The sequence below is a fragment of the Pinus tabuliformis genome, chromosome 3_1 (genome assembly GCF_031772625.1).
Source record: "Pinus tabuliformis cultivar Carrire ecotype Pingquan chromosome 3_1, CPIR1, whole genome shotgun sequence".
Lineage (NCBI taxonomy): Eukaryota > Viridiplantae > Streptophyta > Pinopsida > Pinales > Pinaceae > Pinus > Pinus tabuliformis.
Genome location: NC_142301.1, coordinates 921,286,643 through 921,302,618, shown reverse-complemented (window position 1 = coordinate 921,302,618; position 15,976 = coordinate 921,286,643). Strand labels below are relative to the sequence as shown.

The following is a 15,976-nucleotide window of genomic DNA, read 5'->3' as shown; positions in this document are numbered from 1 at the left end:
GTGAAGCTTAGCAACCTGAAATTGCTTGTCTTCATCATAAGGGGCCCATTAAAAATCCACTAAAAGCCCTTCTAGCTCTTTACACACTGCATAATTTCCATTACAACAGCTTTTGGCAATTTGTTAGCCATAACCTCTCAAAAGGACAACATTTATTGAGATGCATCCTCCCACCATGTGATTCAGCCCAAATCCCCACATGGTTGGAGGATGAGGTTCCACACCATATGAATGTAGGCTAGCCACTAGACAGCCATGGCTTGGAAAAACAATGAGGACATAATGAGTTCAGGCCACGCGAGTCCTTTCAACTCCCCGAGAAATAGAGAACCAAATGGGCTAATGATCATTGTGCCCATCACATGAGTTGGGTAGTCCTCATATGAGTGGAAGAATAAGAAATTAAGCTTGGATAGCGAAGTCCTATCAAGCCTTTGGTTATACACGCTCAACGCTTCACAAAAATTGGTCCAAGTGAACCACAGTTCAAATGAGACTTTTTGTCAATTGCAGTTAGTGTCAAAAATCCTATGACAAGCCTTCAGGGCTAACCAAGCTACTTTCACCAATAAGTAAGCACATAGGAAGGGCCCCTTCCATGTTTTCTTGAGATTCCACCGTATTAAAAATCAACACAAATAAGCCAAAGGGCATCTAGAAGTTCACCAACCACCAATGCCAAAGGTCACATGGACTCCTACGTCAATGGAGGTATATATGTTAACCAAGCAAAGAAATCGCGTTAACAAGAGGAGCACTCCTACGAGTTGATGGATGGTCTTCGTACCCAACCCCATTATATTGTTAGCCATCTCGGGAGCAACAAGGATTGCAACCCCCATTTTACCCTCAGTGTGATGAAAATAAAGAACGTCAGTCCCTAAACAAAATATCAATAGGGCAACATGAACACCGTGATTTGGACTTCTTGCGACCAAAGGATATTTGTCCCACCAACAAAGTCACTTATTGGATTTGAGACCCTAAACGTTCCAAGATGTCACTTTCATTAGCACAAGCAACTCCACCTCGTTGTCCTCGAGATATCCTAGAGCACCAAGGTCATTACACATCGAAATACTCCCCACAAAAAAGTCCCTAGGTAAGTTTGCTTTGATTCTTTAGAATGGCCATCCAAAACACGGGTTTCATCACTCTCCTAATTTTGAACATAGGACTTCAAACAAGCATGCTAACTACCCCTTCCCATCCATTAGCTCCTAGAAGTGGTCGTACATACCACCAAAACCACCTAATTACACTAACCACAAATGAGGCCTTCATAATAGGCATCTTAGCAGTTGTGGCCTACATAGGTTGTTTCAGTTGCCCCTATTCCCTTCTACACAACTTCAATCCATGCACCTTCACCTATTTCAAAAGCCTGAGAAGCTTGGATATTGGGGGTGTTCTAAGCAAGTGGGGTAAATTGGGTCATCAATGGGCAATTGTCGATTCCATGGTCCAGGGTTTGGCACAAAAACACGTATTGGACAAGTTGATAAATCAGACTAGCTAGCAATGGACATGGCTAAGAAACCAAATGCAAGTGAATTCCTTAAGGTCTTTTTACAAGTGGAGTCAAACAAATAAAACGTTGAAGCCTAGGGTTGAAAAAACCAATGTTCCACCAAGACTCCGGGACAGGGAGACACGGGTGCGGGAAGACGCACAAGGGGGATGTGTGGGAGTACCCTTAAATTTTAGGGAAATTTAGAGGGGATGGTGGGGCGTCGGGTATATAAATTTTTTTAATATATATATATATATATATATATATATATATATTTCAAATTCATATTCAATAATGAAAGCATAAATACAATGATACATACATAATTGAATTAAGTAATGAAATACATTGATCCATACTCATCATCCTTACTAATACATACATGATTCATCCATAGACCACGAGATTCAATAATGAAATACTCTGATACATATTCATCATTCATTATTCACCATTCTAGAATCTACATTGGTTTAAAAATTAAATTCGTCATTCATCATTCTAGATTCTAAATTGATTTAAAATTAAAATTCATCATTCATCATTCTAGAATCTAATTAGTACTAAGCAAAATAGACAATATATATACTGAAATATAAAGACTGGAATAGTAAATTGATATAACTAAACTAAAAAATAGTGGAGTTATGAGTCTAAAAGTCACTCTAAAGTTCACAGAGGGTTTGGTGCTCTTGATTAAATACTAATTCCATACCCTTGTCCATGACAAAATGCAATGGAAACATTGCAATCCATCGAATCCTGAATTCCTGAAAAACTGTTAAGTCTGTTGGATTTTGAGTGAGATCTAAAATTCTACTTTCTCCCTATGAAATCCAATGAGGTCGGAACCACTCTCAAACATCCTGAGCCATTTCATGGTAATGTTAAAAATTTAAGTAAAATGATGAAAATGAAAGATAAAGGAGAATGCCACTTTTACTTTAAGAATTTAACATTACCATGAATTTCATATCATTAGTAGGCAATATGATCAAATACTAGGTTTCCCCTGTCATAAATCATTGTTTACAAGCAAATTTAAGGGGGGAAGCCCAGGCGTCCTCTTTTTGGGGAGTTGTGTCCCCCACACTGGGGAAACGTCCCCCCTTTGAGTCTCCCCACGTCTCCCCAAAAGGGGGGGGATGGGGAAACGTTTCCCCAGACCTCCCCCCATCCCGGGTGCGTGGGGTGCAAGGGGTGCACGCACCCGACCCTAGGGGACGCGTCCCCTTGGAACACTGGAAAAAACTCTCAGACTCTTCACAAACAACTTCCCCTAATGAAGTCCCTGATGTTAGTTTTTGTAACATCAGATGTGTTCTAGCCTTGAAATTTTGTGGAGAAGCTAGAATACATGAGATCTCCAAAACCAAGAAATCGTTTATGGAAATTCTGCCTAGAAATGACTTAATTAGATTCTTAACCAGTTTTTAAATATTTCCTAAGTCTAAACTTAGGGAATATGGTTACTTAATCAGTATTAATTATGTCAAGGCGTGAATGATCTAGAAACTCACATGGATCGATCCAGAGATGATCCTGATTCCTAGCCATAGATTATGTTTTAATCTTGGTCGTTGGTGCTCCAACAAAGGATAATAAGAGGAGGTCGATGTGGTGATGTAGAAAACACTTGAGAGGTTCAATTTTTTAGCAGATCGATTTCTAGAGTAGCAGCAGTCAGTTGCCAGAGAGAGATAGAGATCCAAGTAGTGAGTGAGGGGCAGAGACAGTGAAGTCGGAGGAAGATTTCCAGATCCAGTGAGTGCATTTGCAGAGAGAGAGATAGAGATCAAAGTAGTGAGTGAGGGGCAAAGACAATGAAGTCAGAGGAAGATTTCTGGATCTGGTGAGTGCATTTGCAGAGAGAGAGATAGAGATCGAAGTAGTGAGTGAGGGGTAGAGATAGTGAAATCGGAGGAAGATTTCCAGATCCAGTGAGTGCATTTGCAAAGGGAGAAGAGCCACAAAGAGGTTGACAATGGGGCAGTGCAGTAGCTTCTAGAAGCAGTTTAGATTCTATTGGAGAAAGTCGAGTTTCAGTGCTAGAAGTTGTACAGAGGTTTCGGGGGCCAGGAGAGACATTTTCCCAGATAGCAGTAGACTAGACAGCTTGAGGAGAGGTTGATCTAGACTAAGCGCAGAAGAGACTGCACTAGGGTGACGCAGAGCCAGCGCAGAGGCAGTTTGGACGGCTCACTTGGAGCTGCAGTCAGAGCCCGAATTTGCCTGTGGGGTGAGAAAAATTCCTCACTAGATTTTTGCCAGTGTTTTCTCTACAGGATTACCAGTATTCGGCATCCAAATTGTACTCAGATTATTTCACTGTTGCTTAATAATAAAACCCTCAGCTGTTGCACCGATTTTCCCAAGTTGGGTTTTTCTGGGGACTTTTGTCCAAAAATAATTGTGTTACTTTTATGTGTCTACGTTAGCATTTATTCTTCCGCAATTTTATTTGTGTAGATTGCAGTGTGATTTATTCAGTATTTGTTGTAGCAAACAACAAATAAATTGTTAAATTAAATTAACAATTAGGAGAATAATTTCCAGTTGCTGTAATAGGATTCCAGTTTGGAATTTTCACACCCGATGGGGGTGGCACATCAAGGATATTCGGGGCCCGAGGAGGGAATTCACCACCCCATGTCCTAGCTTGGTAATTAAGTTATTTATGGATTAGCACCTAGGCGACATGCAGGAGGTTTCGTCTTTCAAATCCTTCTCAGCGTGGATAGCTATGATATTAATGATAGCTATGTGGATTTGTCAATGAGGTACTAGAGGAGCAGTTTGCGGGTTGTACATCGGCGAAAGGGATGGTCAAGTGAAATGGGGAGGTGTTTGCGGACATGGTAGCTCATTTACGCAATGGAGATTGTGGGGACGCTTGTGGGGAAGGCTCGTAGTCTTAGCCCTAAGAGGAAATGGAGTTTCTTGCGAAGATTTGGTCTTAAGCATTCTAGAGAACATAAGATTAAGTGTAAGGTGAGATGGTTTGTTGGGTCTAAGGCAAACATTGGTTACTCTCATGCGAACCTGCCTATCCTCATTGTGAACTCTATGTCTTGTGGTTCGCTCGTCATTGTGAACTCTATGTCTTGTGGTTTGTTCAAGCTATTGTTGTGAGTGATATATACCAAGTAGTGGGGTTATTGTTGGGACTTGCTTATTAGTAGTGGGGTGCTATGCTATAATTCAATTGAATATGGTGGGTTAGCATCCTGGTGTCGGACTGAGTAGTAGTAAGGAGATGGGTTGTAGACAATTTTTGTTGGATTTGGAGGCAATTTCCGTCAGTGCCTTAGATAAGTGCATTTCGACATTCCGAACATGAGATGGGGCGGCCCATAAGGTGGTAAGAGTGTACTCGCGAGAGATTGTTATAGTTCATCAAGGCAGTGCAAACATTATCATTGCAAGAATCAAAAGCGTAAGGCAAGTATGAGAAATGCATATGCGGCATGGTTAGAAACACAAAGGCAGGGAAGTGAGGGAGGATCATGGTCGACCGCAACCACCAAGAGCAAATCCAGGGAGAGACTGTTGACCCGTTAGTTCCTTTGGAAACTCCCTCTGGGGGGACAACCCCCTCACTGGAAGGGGTTACTAGCCTTTTGCACCAAATGTGTAATTTGATAGAACAGCGAGATCACGCTAGGCAAGATGACCACCAAGATATACTAGATTTTAAGAATCATCTTCAGAGGAACCTATGGGAGACCCACAACAAGATGATCAATTTATGGAAGGGGCAAAGAAGCATCCAAGAGCGGCTTGAGTGACTAGATTCTCACCTCGCATAAAATTTCACGTGCACTACGAATTCAAGCTCCCGCCAGCTCTTAGCTCAGGTCCGGATCATCCTGTCCAAGTAAATCATGATGATGCTTGATGTTAGTTAGTTATCTTCTAGTTTTATCAATGTTTTGGCATTTTTTGCCGGTTGATGTGTGCAAAATATTGTTATTGTGTAAGTTTGTGATATACCTGGGTATGCACAGATTGGCTAATAAATCTAGTAAAATTGAGACCAACTGATTTTTGGATGCATGTAATAGCATATGTAATCTTTTGAATGGATAGAAACCCTCGATTTACCAAAAAAAAGGCTTCCCCTTATGAAGTTTCAATTCTATCCAAACAAGGGCAAGCTAACTTGGCTTCTCGGTTAGCAAAGAAAAAAAGGAAGCATTGGTTCATGACTACTAGGGTATACTTGCAAATCCAAGGGCCACACACAAGGATTTCCTAGACATATATAGGTTTGTTAAATTGGAACAAGCAAAAACCATTGGTCATGTTCCACATGTGAATGCAACAAGAATAATATGATCACTCCCGCACACCTAAGGATTGTGACCTAAAGGCATCACATCACCATGTACACTACTCAAAACCCTAGCTCCACGCAGTGTTTAATTTTCTATCTTATAAAATCTTAGAAAAGGCCCTAGTTAGAAAAAATGAAAAGGTTGTTTCCATAGTAGTCTAGCTAAAGCAAACATTTTATTAAAGGAAGATTTATTTTTGACAACCTCACCACAACTTAGGAAATTTTGAATAGGGCTTGCAAATTGAGGATAAGGGACATTTTTTAAAGATAGATGTTGATAAGGCATATGAAAAGAGTAAAAGGGATTCATTCTAGATACATTGGATTGGTTAGGCTTTGAGGTCTTTCTTCATTGGGGCCATGGAAACTTTTTCATGAAGGCTTTAGCCAATGTTTATATGAATGGAAACTTTAGTGATTCAATCTATCTCTGAAATATCCATTTATCAAGGTTGTGCATTAGCCCCTTACTTGTATATGATTGTTGCAAATGATATTGGATATTTAATTAAATCAGCTAAAATGTAGGTGCAATTCAAACCTGTCAAGAGGTGGGAAATTAGTTGTTGTGCATTTTACAAATGATTCAATTTTGATCCCCAAACTTTCCCAGCACTCTTGTTTAAGGTACTACATTGTGTCTAGATATTTTGTAGAAGCCTCGAGGGAAATGGTGAATGATGATAAGACAAATCATTGTCATATTGACTAAAATGAAAACCACCTAATTGGATAAGCAAGAATTGGAGAATAATAAGGTCATTGAGATTATTGAGTATTTAGTATTCCTTTTGGCATTGATATTTCCCCAACTAAGTAATGGAGTTGGGTGATGAACAAGTTTGAAAAGAAGATCCATAAATGAAATAAGCATGATCCTCCTTTAGCACAGAAGCTCATAATAGTTGACAAAAATCTAGCATCAAGGCATATGCATTACTCGACTTGTCTTTTTCCCTCATGGACAAGACACAAGCAACTAGAAAACATGTTACTAAGTCTTTTTGGGCCAAGCAAAGGGGCCTAAAAGGGTTTCTCTTAGTGGCATGGGACATGTGCACCCTTCCAAAAGGGGCTTATGAATAGTGACTAATGACGTTAGGGCTAACTAACTAGTCGCTAGGAATAAAAATAGAGCAAATACAAACCAGGTTTGGTATAGAAAACAAGTGTTAAGGTGTGTGAGAACTATATGCAAAATGAGAGGAGAGAGAGGAAGAAAAAGACATCCCCCATCAAAATCATTAATCACTACAAAGGGGCCAATCCAATGCCTAATAATGTTATTTGGAGAATATCCAAGGTCAAGGGACCCTGTCTATGTAATCCTAAGGGGAGCTTGTTATGAACATAAATTATGTAAAAATATATAAAAATAGATAATAAATAATAATCATAATAATATAAATATAATAATAAATAACAAGTAAATTAACTAATGGTTAGTTAATAATGGAATGGCATGTCTTAGAGACATGCCTGTTCGTGAAAGGGTACTTACCTGGCTATATATACAGGACCCTCATTCTCATTTGTAAATCATCCTACATCAATTCTTTATACAATATGCAATTTACAATTACTATCCTACAATGGATGTCTTTGTCTACGAAGTATTTTAAATATTTCCGCTGCATATACGACTTTTGGTCGTTACAATGAGAAGGAGTTTTTGAAACAAGAAATTGAAGAGGAAACGGGATATGCATTGCTTGATAAGACGTAGACAGTTGTTGAGGTAAGTGATTTTCCTTTAGAAAATCATTTTTTGTCAAATGAACATGATAAATAATGACTAGTGAACTATCCAATGAAGTGTTAACGAGAACAGGGATAGATCATCCAGTGATATATGCTACGAAAGAGAATTTTCGAAAAGAGATTTTGACGAAAGGAAGTAGTGAAGAAACTGTAACATGTGAACAACAGGAAAATGAAAAGCAAAAAGTTGTCTTGAGAGACAAAGAGGAGTTTTTATGTGAAAAAACTCAAATCAATATTGAAAATTATGAGTGAGCAGGTTGTGGAAGAGGAAGTATTTGTGGGTTTGAGAAAGGATGAGCATGAGCAAATAATACATGTACAATTCCATGCATATGAGGCCCAAAATGAGATAGTGTGGCATATATGTGTGGAAGAAAGGAAGGAAGGATAGAATAATATACGTGGCAGTGATTTTGATGGCTAAGGATGGGCTTCAAAAGCCTAATGAACAAATTATTTTCGTTAACAAGTTTGCCTCGTGTGCGGATGAAATTAAGAAGACGGGAACAAATTGAAGATAAAATTTGAAGAAATAAATCATGAAAAAACTTCAATTATGCAAACAATATTATTATGTTTTGCCCAATTTCAAGAAGAAATCAAGTTTCCAAACGCTAGAGTAAAATTGAGAAGTTACATCTAGCAAACAGACCTTGGGATCCAGGAGGAAAACATTTGAAGAAAACACTTTATTTTACCAATGCACCCAAATTATTTCGGACTTCTGAGTGAAGGCAATGAGAATGAGTTTATGGACAAGAGTCCATGAAGAATTTTGTTCCTCGGGAGTCTAATGTAGGAGCATCTTGCATTATTAAAAATATGTGTTTAATTTTTCCTAAGCCTAAGAATTGTCTAAAAAATAATAAATTATGTAAAATTCTAGAAAAAATATGTAATTGAAACGGATTGTATTTGTTTAGAATATAGTTAAGATAGGTTCCAAAGTTCGAGAGGATTCCTCTCAACTTCCTCCAAATATATAGTAGAGGAATTATCACTTGAAAAATCAAGATCTTTCCTTCCTTGAGAATAAATAGGGATGTAGGGGGAGGCCGGAGCAGGAGGGATCATTTTTTATCCCAACGGAAAAATGGTGTCACAGTTTGCGTGGGGACAAGGGAGAACCACCAACAATCAAGCAAAGTTTTTGGCATTATGGAAAGGGCTCGAGATTGCATGGGATCATAAAATCACTAAGCTAAATGTCTTTGGAGACTCTCTATTGGTCATCCGGCAATTTACAAAAAGAGGAACTTTAATCGTCAATGACTTGGCCCCAACTAGTCAAAGAATCCTCTCCTTGTTAACTAAGTTTGAAGTTGTGCATTTTTTTCATACCATGCGCCTCTTAAACTCGGAGGCTGACTCTCTAGCCAAAAAAAGGCTCCTTGATGGCTCAAGGAAAGATTAATATGAATCAAAGGAGTTTCCATACCCCAATCCCTTAGTATGCAAGGATGGAGCATTTATTTTCCCAAAGTTGACAGGGTGCAAGGATTATTTCCGGCTGACAGAATCGGTCATCAGGATTCCCTTTCCCTGATTCCGTCGAAGCAACTTAACTTTGTTAACAAGTATTTAATGATCGAGGACAGGTGGCCACCACGCAAACATCTGTATTACCACCTTAGTCACATCTTAATTATGGATCGCCAGATTGTAATCAATCTTCAATGGCATAGATGGGAGGCTGAAGCAATTTGGATGGGTAAATATTTAATTCCCTCACTTCAAGCTGTCCTAAATGCCAGAGACATAAAGTGAGTGACTTTGAAATGGGGAAGGAAGTCATTTAATTGCAGGTTGACTCGTGCAAGGCCCAACGTCAGAGGCTATTATCAATGGCTTTGGTCTCCAGTTTATGCAGATGGAATTCTGAGAGAGATCTTTGTGACAACCATGGATCGCTCTTGGATTGTTGCAATTTCAATTTCCCTGCTTTCCACAAGATGGCAAACCCCCAAGGCTTTCTAGACATTGCTAAGGCTATAGAGAGAATGGTAAATGAAGATCGGGCTTTGTTAGCCTCGATTGAAAAGCTAGAAGTGATGGTGGAGCGACAGCAGCTCTCGTTTCAACTTTTCCTGAAAACGAAAATTCTCACTCATCGTGTGGATATAGAGGACTAACTGATGACATTAGGGAAGAAATGCTTCTTCTCTCGGAGAGTGTGGTGGCTTTGGAGCTCTCTGCGTCCATGGCTGGAGGCAGCTCGAGTGATGAGCAAGCTGCGGGTATTTTGCCCTCGGGAGTGAAAAGAGTCCGTCATCCGTGGCCCTGATGAAGGCAGTCCCAGTGTTGGCTGACTATGGAAATTTCCACTTGTTTTTTGCGGCAAGCTTGGTTTTTCTCCTTTCTTACTTTAAAATGAATTTTTGTAAATGCATAAGACTGTTGGCGACTTTTTGTAAGATCTATAGTTGCAAAATCTACTGTCTAAAGTGGTGTATTCCTTCTCTTCCCCGAAGTAAACTCTCAGTTTACTTGGACAATTCGCAGATGATGTATCTGAGCTTCTATGTAAGGGTGCTGGCCCTCTCCAGATTTTGTTTTTTCTAATATAAATATATAAATACACGTTCCTTTAAAAAAAAGGAATAAATAGGGATGTAATGCATTTGCTGGGCAAGCAAGGAAAGTCCCAATATTGATCGATGAAGTCAATTTTGATTGGAATTTTATCTTTAAAATTATTGCATCATGAGGTCAATTTTTCTTCAAATTTTTGTTTCCTTATTGTTGCATGATAAAGTCAAATTTCTTCGAATTCATCTTTCAAATGATTGCATAATGAGGCCAATTTTCTACAAATCCACCATTCACAGAAACGTTAAAGTTTTAACATACTACAATTGAGCTCTTTCAATATCTCCTTGAATTCATTGTTCTGTGAAAAGCAACCCTAATAGCCTCTCAACAGCATATTATTAGATATTATAAGAATGGGAAAAGTTCTGATCAAATTTAATTCGACCTAACTGAAACAGAAATGCTGGACAAATTTCAGAGCAAAGCGGCACTTAAATCGCATTCATTTTACATTAATTAGGAATATGAAGGCTCCACAAATTTATGTAGAAACAATGTAGCAACCATGTCCTAATGCTCTGGTTTAATACATTTGCCATGGGAAAATATATGCTGCCACATAGTCTGAAAGAGTAAAAGAAATTCTGGCATTTACTGCATTTGCCGTAATATCTTTACATATGCACGCTTGAATTCTTAAAGTTTTGGCATCAAGTGCAAATACTAGCAAAGAATAGCTAATTTCGGGATAATACATAAGCAAATTTACCGTAGGCATAAGCTGTTGATGGATTATACTCGCTTCTCACCAATGTGTCTCCGTCTGCGTACCACGCCGCCTGGTCTCCTTTATATATTTCCCTCGGACTGCATCCATACATTCATAATGCAGACATACATCACACATGGAAATGTCGGAATTACATTTAACTCACCAGCATTATAAAATAGCGCTGGAGAATGCATAAATGTAAGCAATCTAATCTTGTGTTCTTAGATCCAAAGCGAAATTGAGCATTTCAAGAGCTTCAGAGATTCTTTTGGTGACATCAACCGAAGCTTTACAATGCAATGCAGTGTCCTTAGTACGGATCTGCGACACCGCAGCCGGGCTTTGGAGTTTACCTGAGCGGCCGGAGTCGAACAGTGACAGACACATTTTCTTTCTCCGTGGGGGAATCCATGAAGTCCAGAATGGGACTGGAGGAATCGACAGAGGAAGCAGAGCTGAACCTGAAACCGGGAGAATTACTGCGGGGAGTTAAAGATCTGCAAGAAGTAGCCCGAGATGAAGTAAAGCTAGGAATCTTTTCTTGCGAAGAAGGCTTCCGGAATCTGAAAGGCGACAGATTCCTTGGTTTGGAAGAAGACGACGAGGAGAAGTATGCCATTAGAGGAGCACCGTATATGCATTTAATGGCACTACAGGCTCATTATCTGGAAATTAAAGCGAGTGAATATATACCTCAGATCAGCTCTGCTCTCGGCCAAGTCGAGCTGAGCTGGACGGTGGCCACTTACGAGAAGCTGGTCGTCGGAGGGTCGGGGGTGTGTGACCGCAGAGGCTGAAGCAGTACCGACTTCGGCTCACTGAACGATAACCATGTTTTCATTACAACTCATTTCTTTTATGTCGGATTAGTTTACGCTATTTAAAAGTCCGCCTACGTGGACATGAGGACGCTAAGGTTGTCGGGAAAGGATGGTGATATGCCCCCGGCTCCGGCTAGGTGTCGGGTCAAAGGGACCCATATGTCCACCGGCTAAGTTGTCGCTTTTTTTAATCAGAAAGCTGTGAGCCGCTGGCTTTCCTCGCCCGGTGGGTCTGACAAGCGCACATGGTAGCTAAACAAAAGGGACTCAAATGGCTTAGTTGTTGAAAAGTCGCTCATCAGGCCCATTCTATGGGCTGGCGCTTTTATGGAAATTGACGTCTTTTGTTTCGTATTTCCCAAAAGGAGGTCAGCTTTCCGTTTCTTAAATGAAATCTGAAATGAGGACGGGATATTTTGCGAAGGGACCTCACCAAAGGGAATTGCATTTTTTTAACCCCCCGGAAAGCCATGTTCGTTTCGATTCCGTTGGCCTCCTCGGAATCCAATGACGAATAATAACTTGAGCTGCCGGTCCCGTAAGTATTTTGGTCCCATCATGGAACCTTTTATTCCGGTCCTTGGCCCGCTACCATTGGATAGCCATTCAAAGGTTTTGGCTTGCATCACATGGAGCTTTCACTGTCACGAGAGGGCTGGGCTTGAGATTTATAACTTAAAAGTGGTCCACTTTTCAGATGATAAGGCACCCAGTTCGTCAAGTCATATAGAACCATCCCCTCTAGGGACATCCCTGACTAGTCATTCACATGGGACCCAATACTTCAAGGATCTCCCAGAGTTGCTTTAGTTAGCTCATCAATCAAATTTGATTATGGCTCGTCCTATCGGCCTTGCGCACTTGAATTGACATGAGTTTGTTCATCCGCTCGTGCCGGCGTGCTAGAGTTAATGAAAATGACCATTGAGTATTGTTAATAATAATGATATTTATCGTTGAGAGTTAGAAATGAAATGATATGATATTTTAAAGTTTACTAAATTAAAAATGGTTTATGAGATCATTAGTTTTTTGTTTTGCATTTTTAGTAATTTAGTGTTTTCGAGTTTAAATTGATGATGAGCTGACTCAACCTTCCAACAATCTCTTCATTAAAAAGACAATATCAAGGAACTGATGCTAACATGTTCTCATAACTTTCTCTGATGTCTTCGAATGCATCACATTCCAAAATGAAATGTTTTTCCGATTCCATAGCCCCAGACGTGCAAAATGTACACACCCGTTCTTCCCAAGCTTCTTTAGGCCTTTTCCACTGTCCTATTTCACACCGAAGTTGATGTGAGTTGGTCCTTAATTGAGCAACAAGAACCTTGGCCCTCCACAAAATGCTAGCTCCAATGAACTCTTTTTGTTGTAAATTACACGTAGGGTTGAATTCTTCAATGTAATACTTCTTCTTTCTACCCAACTATTTTCCCCATACATTTTTACAAAACTTCTCCATAACAAAATCCTTTAGCTCCTTGCTATTTGTGGGACATGCATTGAGGTAGATATTCCATTTTTGCATCCATGTGTAGTTTTGTTTTATCCCTATTTTATTTCTTTCACTCATGCCTTCATTGAAGATAACATTAGGCCATCTACCTACTCTCATTTGTTCAATTCTTTTTAGGTATCTTATGAGCCGCACCATAGCAATTGCTTCAATGGAAGTTGATCATGTTTCACTCAACATTATCTCATAAGGTATCAAACTTTTTATTTTGAACTTGCTCATGATCAAGCGTTTTTGGATTTTCTCAATTTGTTTCCATTTTGAGACGGGAATGCTGCTAGCCCACAATTCACACCCGTATAGCATCACTGGAAAAACTAGGAGTCCAAAAAGCACTTTAATCATTTTCCAATCCCGTAACTCTGCCTCTCTACATCTGTTTTGAAGAGCATATAATGCTTTCCACCCTCCTAAAATTCTGTTCTTTCTGCAGTCCTCCCAATTGAGTTTGTTGTTGAAATCAATCCCAAGATACTTGTACTCATTTACTTCTTCAAGAATATTGTCTTCAAAGAAGAAAGTATGCTGGCTTTGCTTCCTTTTATTTGAAAAAATCATTATTTTGGTCTTGCTAGTATTGACTTGCATCCCCACTGCTCTACAAAAATTCTCAAGGGCATATAAGTGCATTTGCAATCCATGGGCCAATTTAGAAATCAATATAATATCATCAGCATATAAAAAAAGCTTTATCACAAACTCCCCCAATCGAACACCATCTCCACCTTGCAGATTTAGCCACTCTTCCAATTTATCAATATATAGACCAAAAAAGGTGGGGGATAAAGGGCAACCTTGCTTGACTCCAATGTCACTTCTAAAGCTTTTTGAAATACCTACTGAGGTTCTAATTTTGACTTTCACTTCTTCATAAAGTCTATGGATAGCGGCTCTATAATGCACAGGAATTTCAAGTTCTTCCATTCTACGCCACAACTTATCCCTAGGGACTGTGTCAAATGCTTTTTTGAAGTCAACAAAGCAACAAAATACTTCTTCTTTGTCCTCCCAAACCTTTTCAACAATGTGTCTCAACGTGATGCCATGATCCACTGTAGAATGTTTCGGCCTAAAACCCGCTTGTCCTCTTGCCCTCTTTTCTTTTACTTCTGCCCACTTGCTAATTATGTCTTCTACCATGCTGCTGAAAAGCTTTGCAAACAAAGGATTGATCATAATTGTTCTATAGTTGGATGGATTATTAATGTCTCAACTTTTAAAAAGGGGTATTACTAGGCTAGTTGTCCAGTCCCTTGGGAATCCTTGCTGAATGACGTTGAATATTTTCATGATGTGCGGTGCAAGAGCGTTGATTCGCCATTTTAGATACTCTGCTTGAAGTTCAACCAAGTCCTTTTCCTTTCCTATTTTCAGCTTCTTAATTCTGTTCTCCACCTCCTGTAATGTCAAGAGCTTTGAATTTGTGTTGATCCTAGGGGGGACGCCGCCTCAGATTCTTTCTCATAGAGTTGCCTTGCATATTCAAACCATTGATTAGCTGTAATATTATCTTCAATTTGTTTCTTCCTTGGTTGCAGTTCCTGCCAGAAAAGCTTTGTATTATTCTTGTTTAAATATATTAACTCTTCTCTTCTTGTTTGCATGAACTCATCTTTTTTCCTTTTTAGTATCTACTTATATAACTTTACATTCATCTTCTCTTTTCCTGTCTTTTTCAAGGTTCTCCTTGCCATTTTGCATTCCTCATCAAACCAAGCATTTACAAGAAAACAATTTGATTCTGATTTCCTATTTTTTCCTCTTTTGCACTTCTCAAGTGCACTTTGGATTATATTTGTTAACTCATGGCTACTGAAGCATTTGAAACCAGTTTTTTCCTTTTGAATTAATCTCTCTAACATTGTCTTGAAGATAGCACCATTTTCTTGTGTTAGAAGAATTTTTCCCCTTGATAGTGATTGCCGAGAGCATTGGGTTAGTCAAAGCGCATTTAAATTTCTATGATGTTTAATGTTCCAAAGTTCTATTACAAGAAAATGTTGATAACGGTGTGTAATAAGTTAAATTATGAGTTATTTATGGTCAAGGTAGCGCCCAACTTAGTTATATATGTTGAGTGAAAGTTCAAAATAAAAAGTTCAGTATCTTATGAGGTAATGTTGAGTGAAAGAGGAGCAACTCCCATTGAAGCAATTGCTATGGTGCAGCTCATAAGATATCTAAAAAGAATTGAACAAATGAGAGTAGGTAGATGGTTTAATGTTATCTTCAATGAAGGCATGAGTGAAAGAAAGGAAACATGGATGAAACAAAACTACACATGGATGCAAAAATGTAATATCTACCTCAATGCCTACCCCACAAATAGCAAGGAGCTAAAGGATTTTGTTATGGAGAAGTTTAGTAAAAAGGTATGGGGAAAAGAGTTGGGTAGAAAGAAGAAATATTACATTGAGGAATTCAACTCTATGTGTGATCTACAACAAAAAGAGTTAATTGGAGCTAGCAGTGAGCATTTCATGGAGGGCAAAGGTTCTTTTGCTTAATTAAGGACCAACTCACATCAACTTCGGTGTGAAACAGGACAGTGGAAAAGGCCTAAAGAAGCTTGGGAAGAACAGGTGTGTACATTTTGCACGTCTGCGACTATGGAATCGGAAAAATATTTCATTTTCGAATGTGATGCATTCAAAGACATCAGAGAAAGTTATGAGAACGTGTTAACATCAGTTTCTCAGGTGTGTACATTTTG

General features: G+C 39.1%; 1 protein-coding gene across 4 annotated transcripts in view; it reads right to left on the bottom strand.

Moving 5' to 3' along the window:
- The window catches only part of LOC149190752 (kinesin-like protein KIN-7C, mitochondrial), a 397,121-nt gene extending 385,366 nt beyond the window's left edge, over positions 1-11,755 (bottom strand). For 3 of the 4 annotated variants that reach the window (XR_016256019.1, XM_089412256.1, XM_089412257.1), the window contains exons 1-2: positions 11,274-11,606; positions 10,918-11,015 (exon numbers count right to left, since the gene is read on the bottom strand). Coding sequence is in view for 3 of the 4 variants with exons in the window: in XM_089412256.1 (XP_089268382.1) it covers positions 10,918-11,015; positions 11,274-11,539 (364 nt within the window). In the remaining variant the exon portion in view is untranslated. The other variant, XM_089412258.1, reaches the window with a different exon arrangement.
- Positions 11,756-15,976: the final 4,221 nt, after the last annotated feature.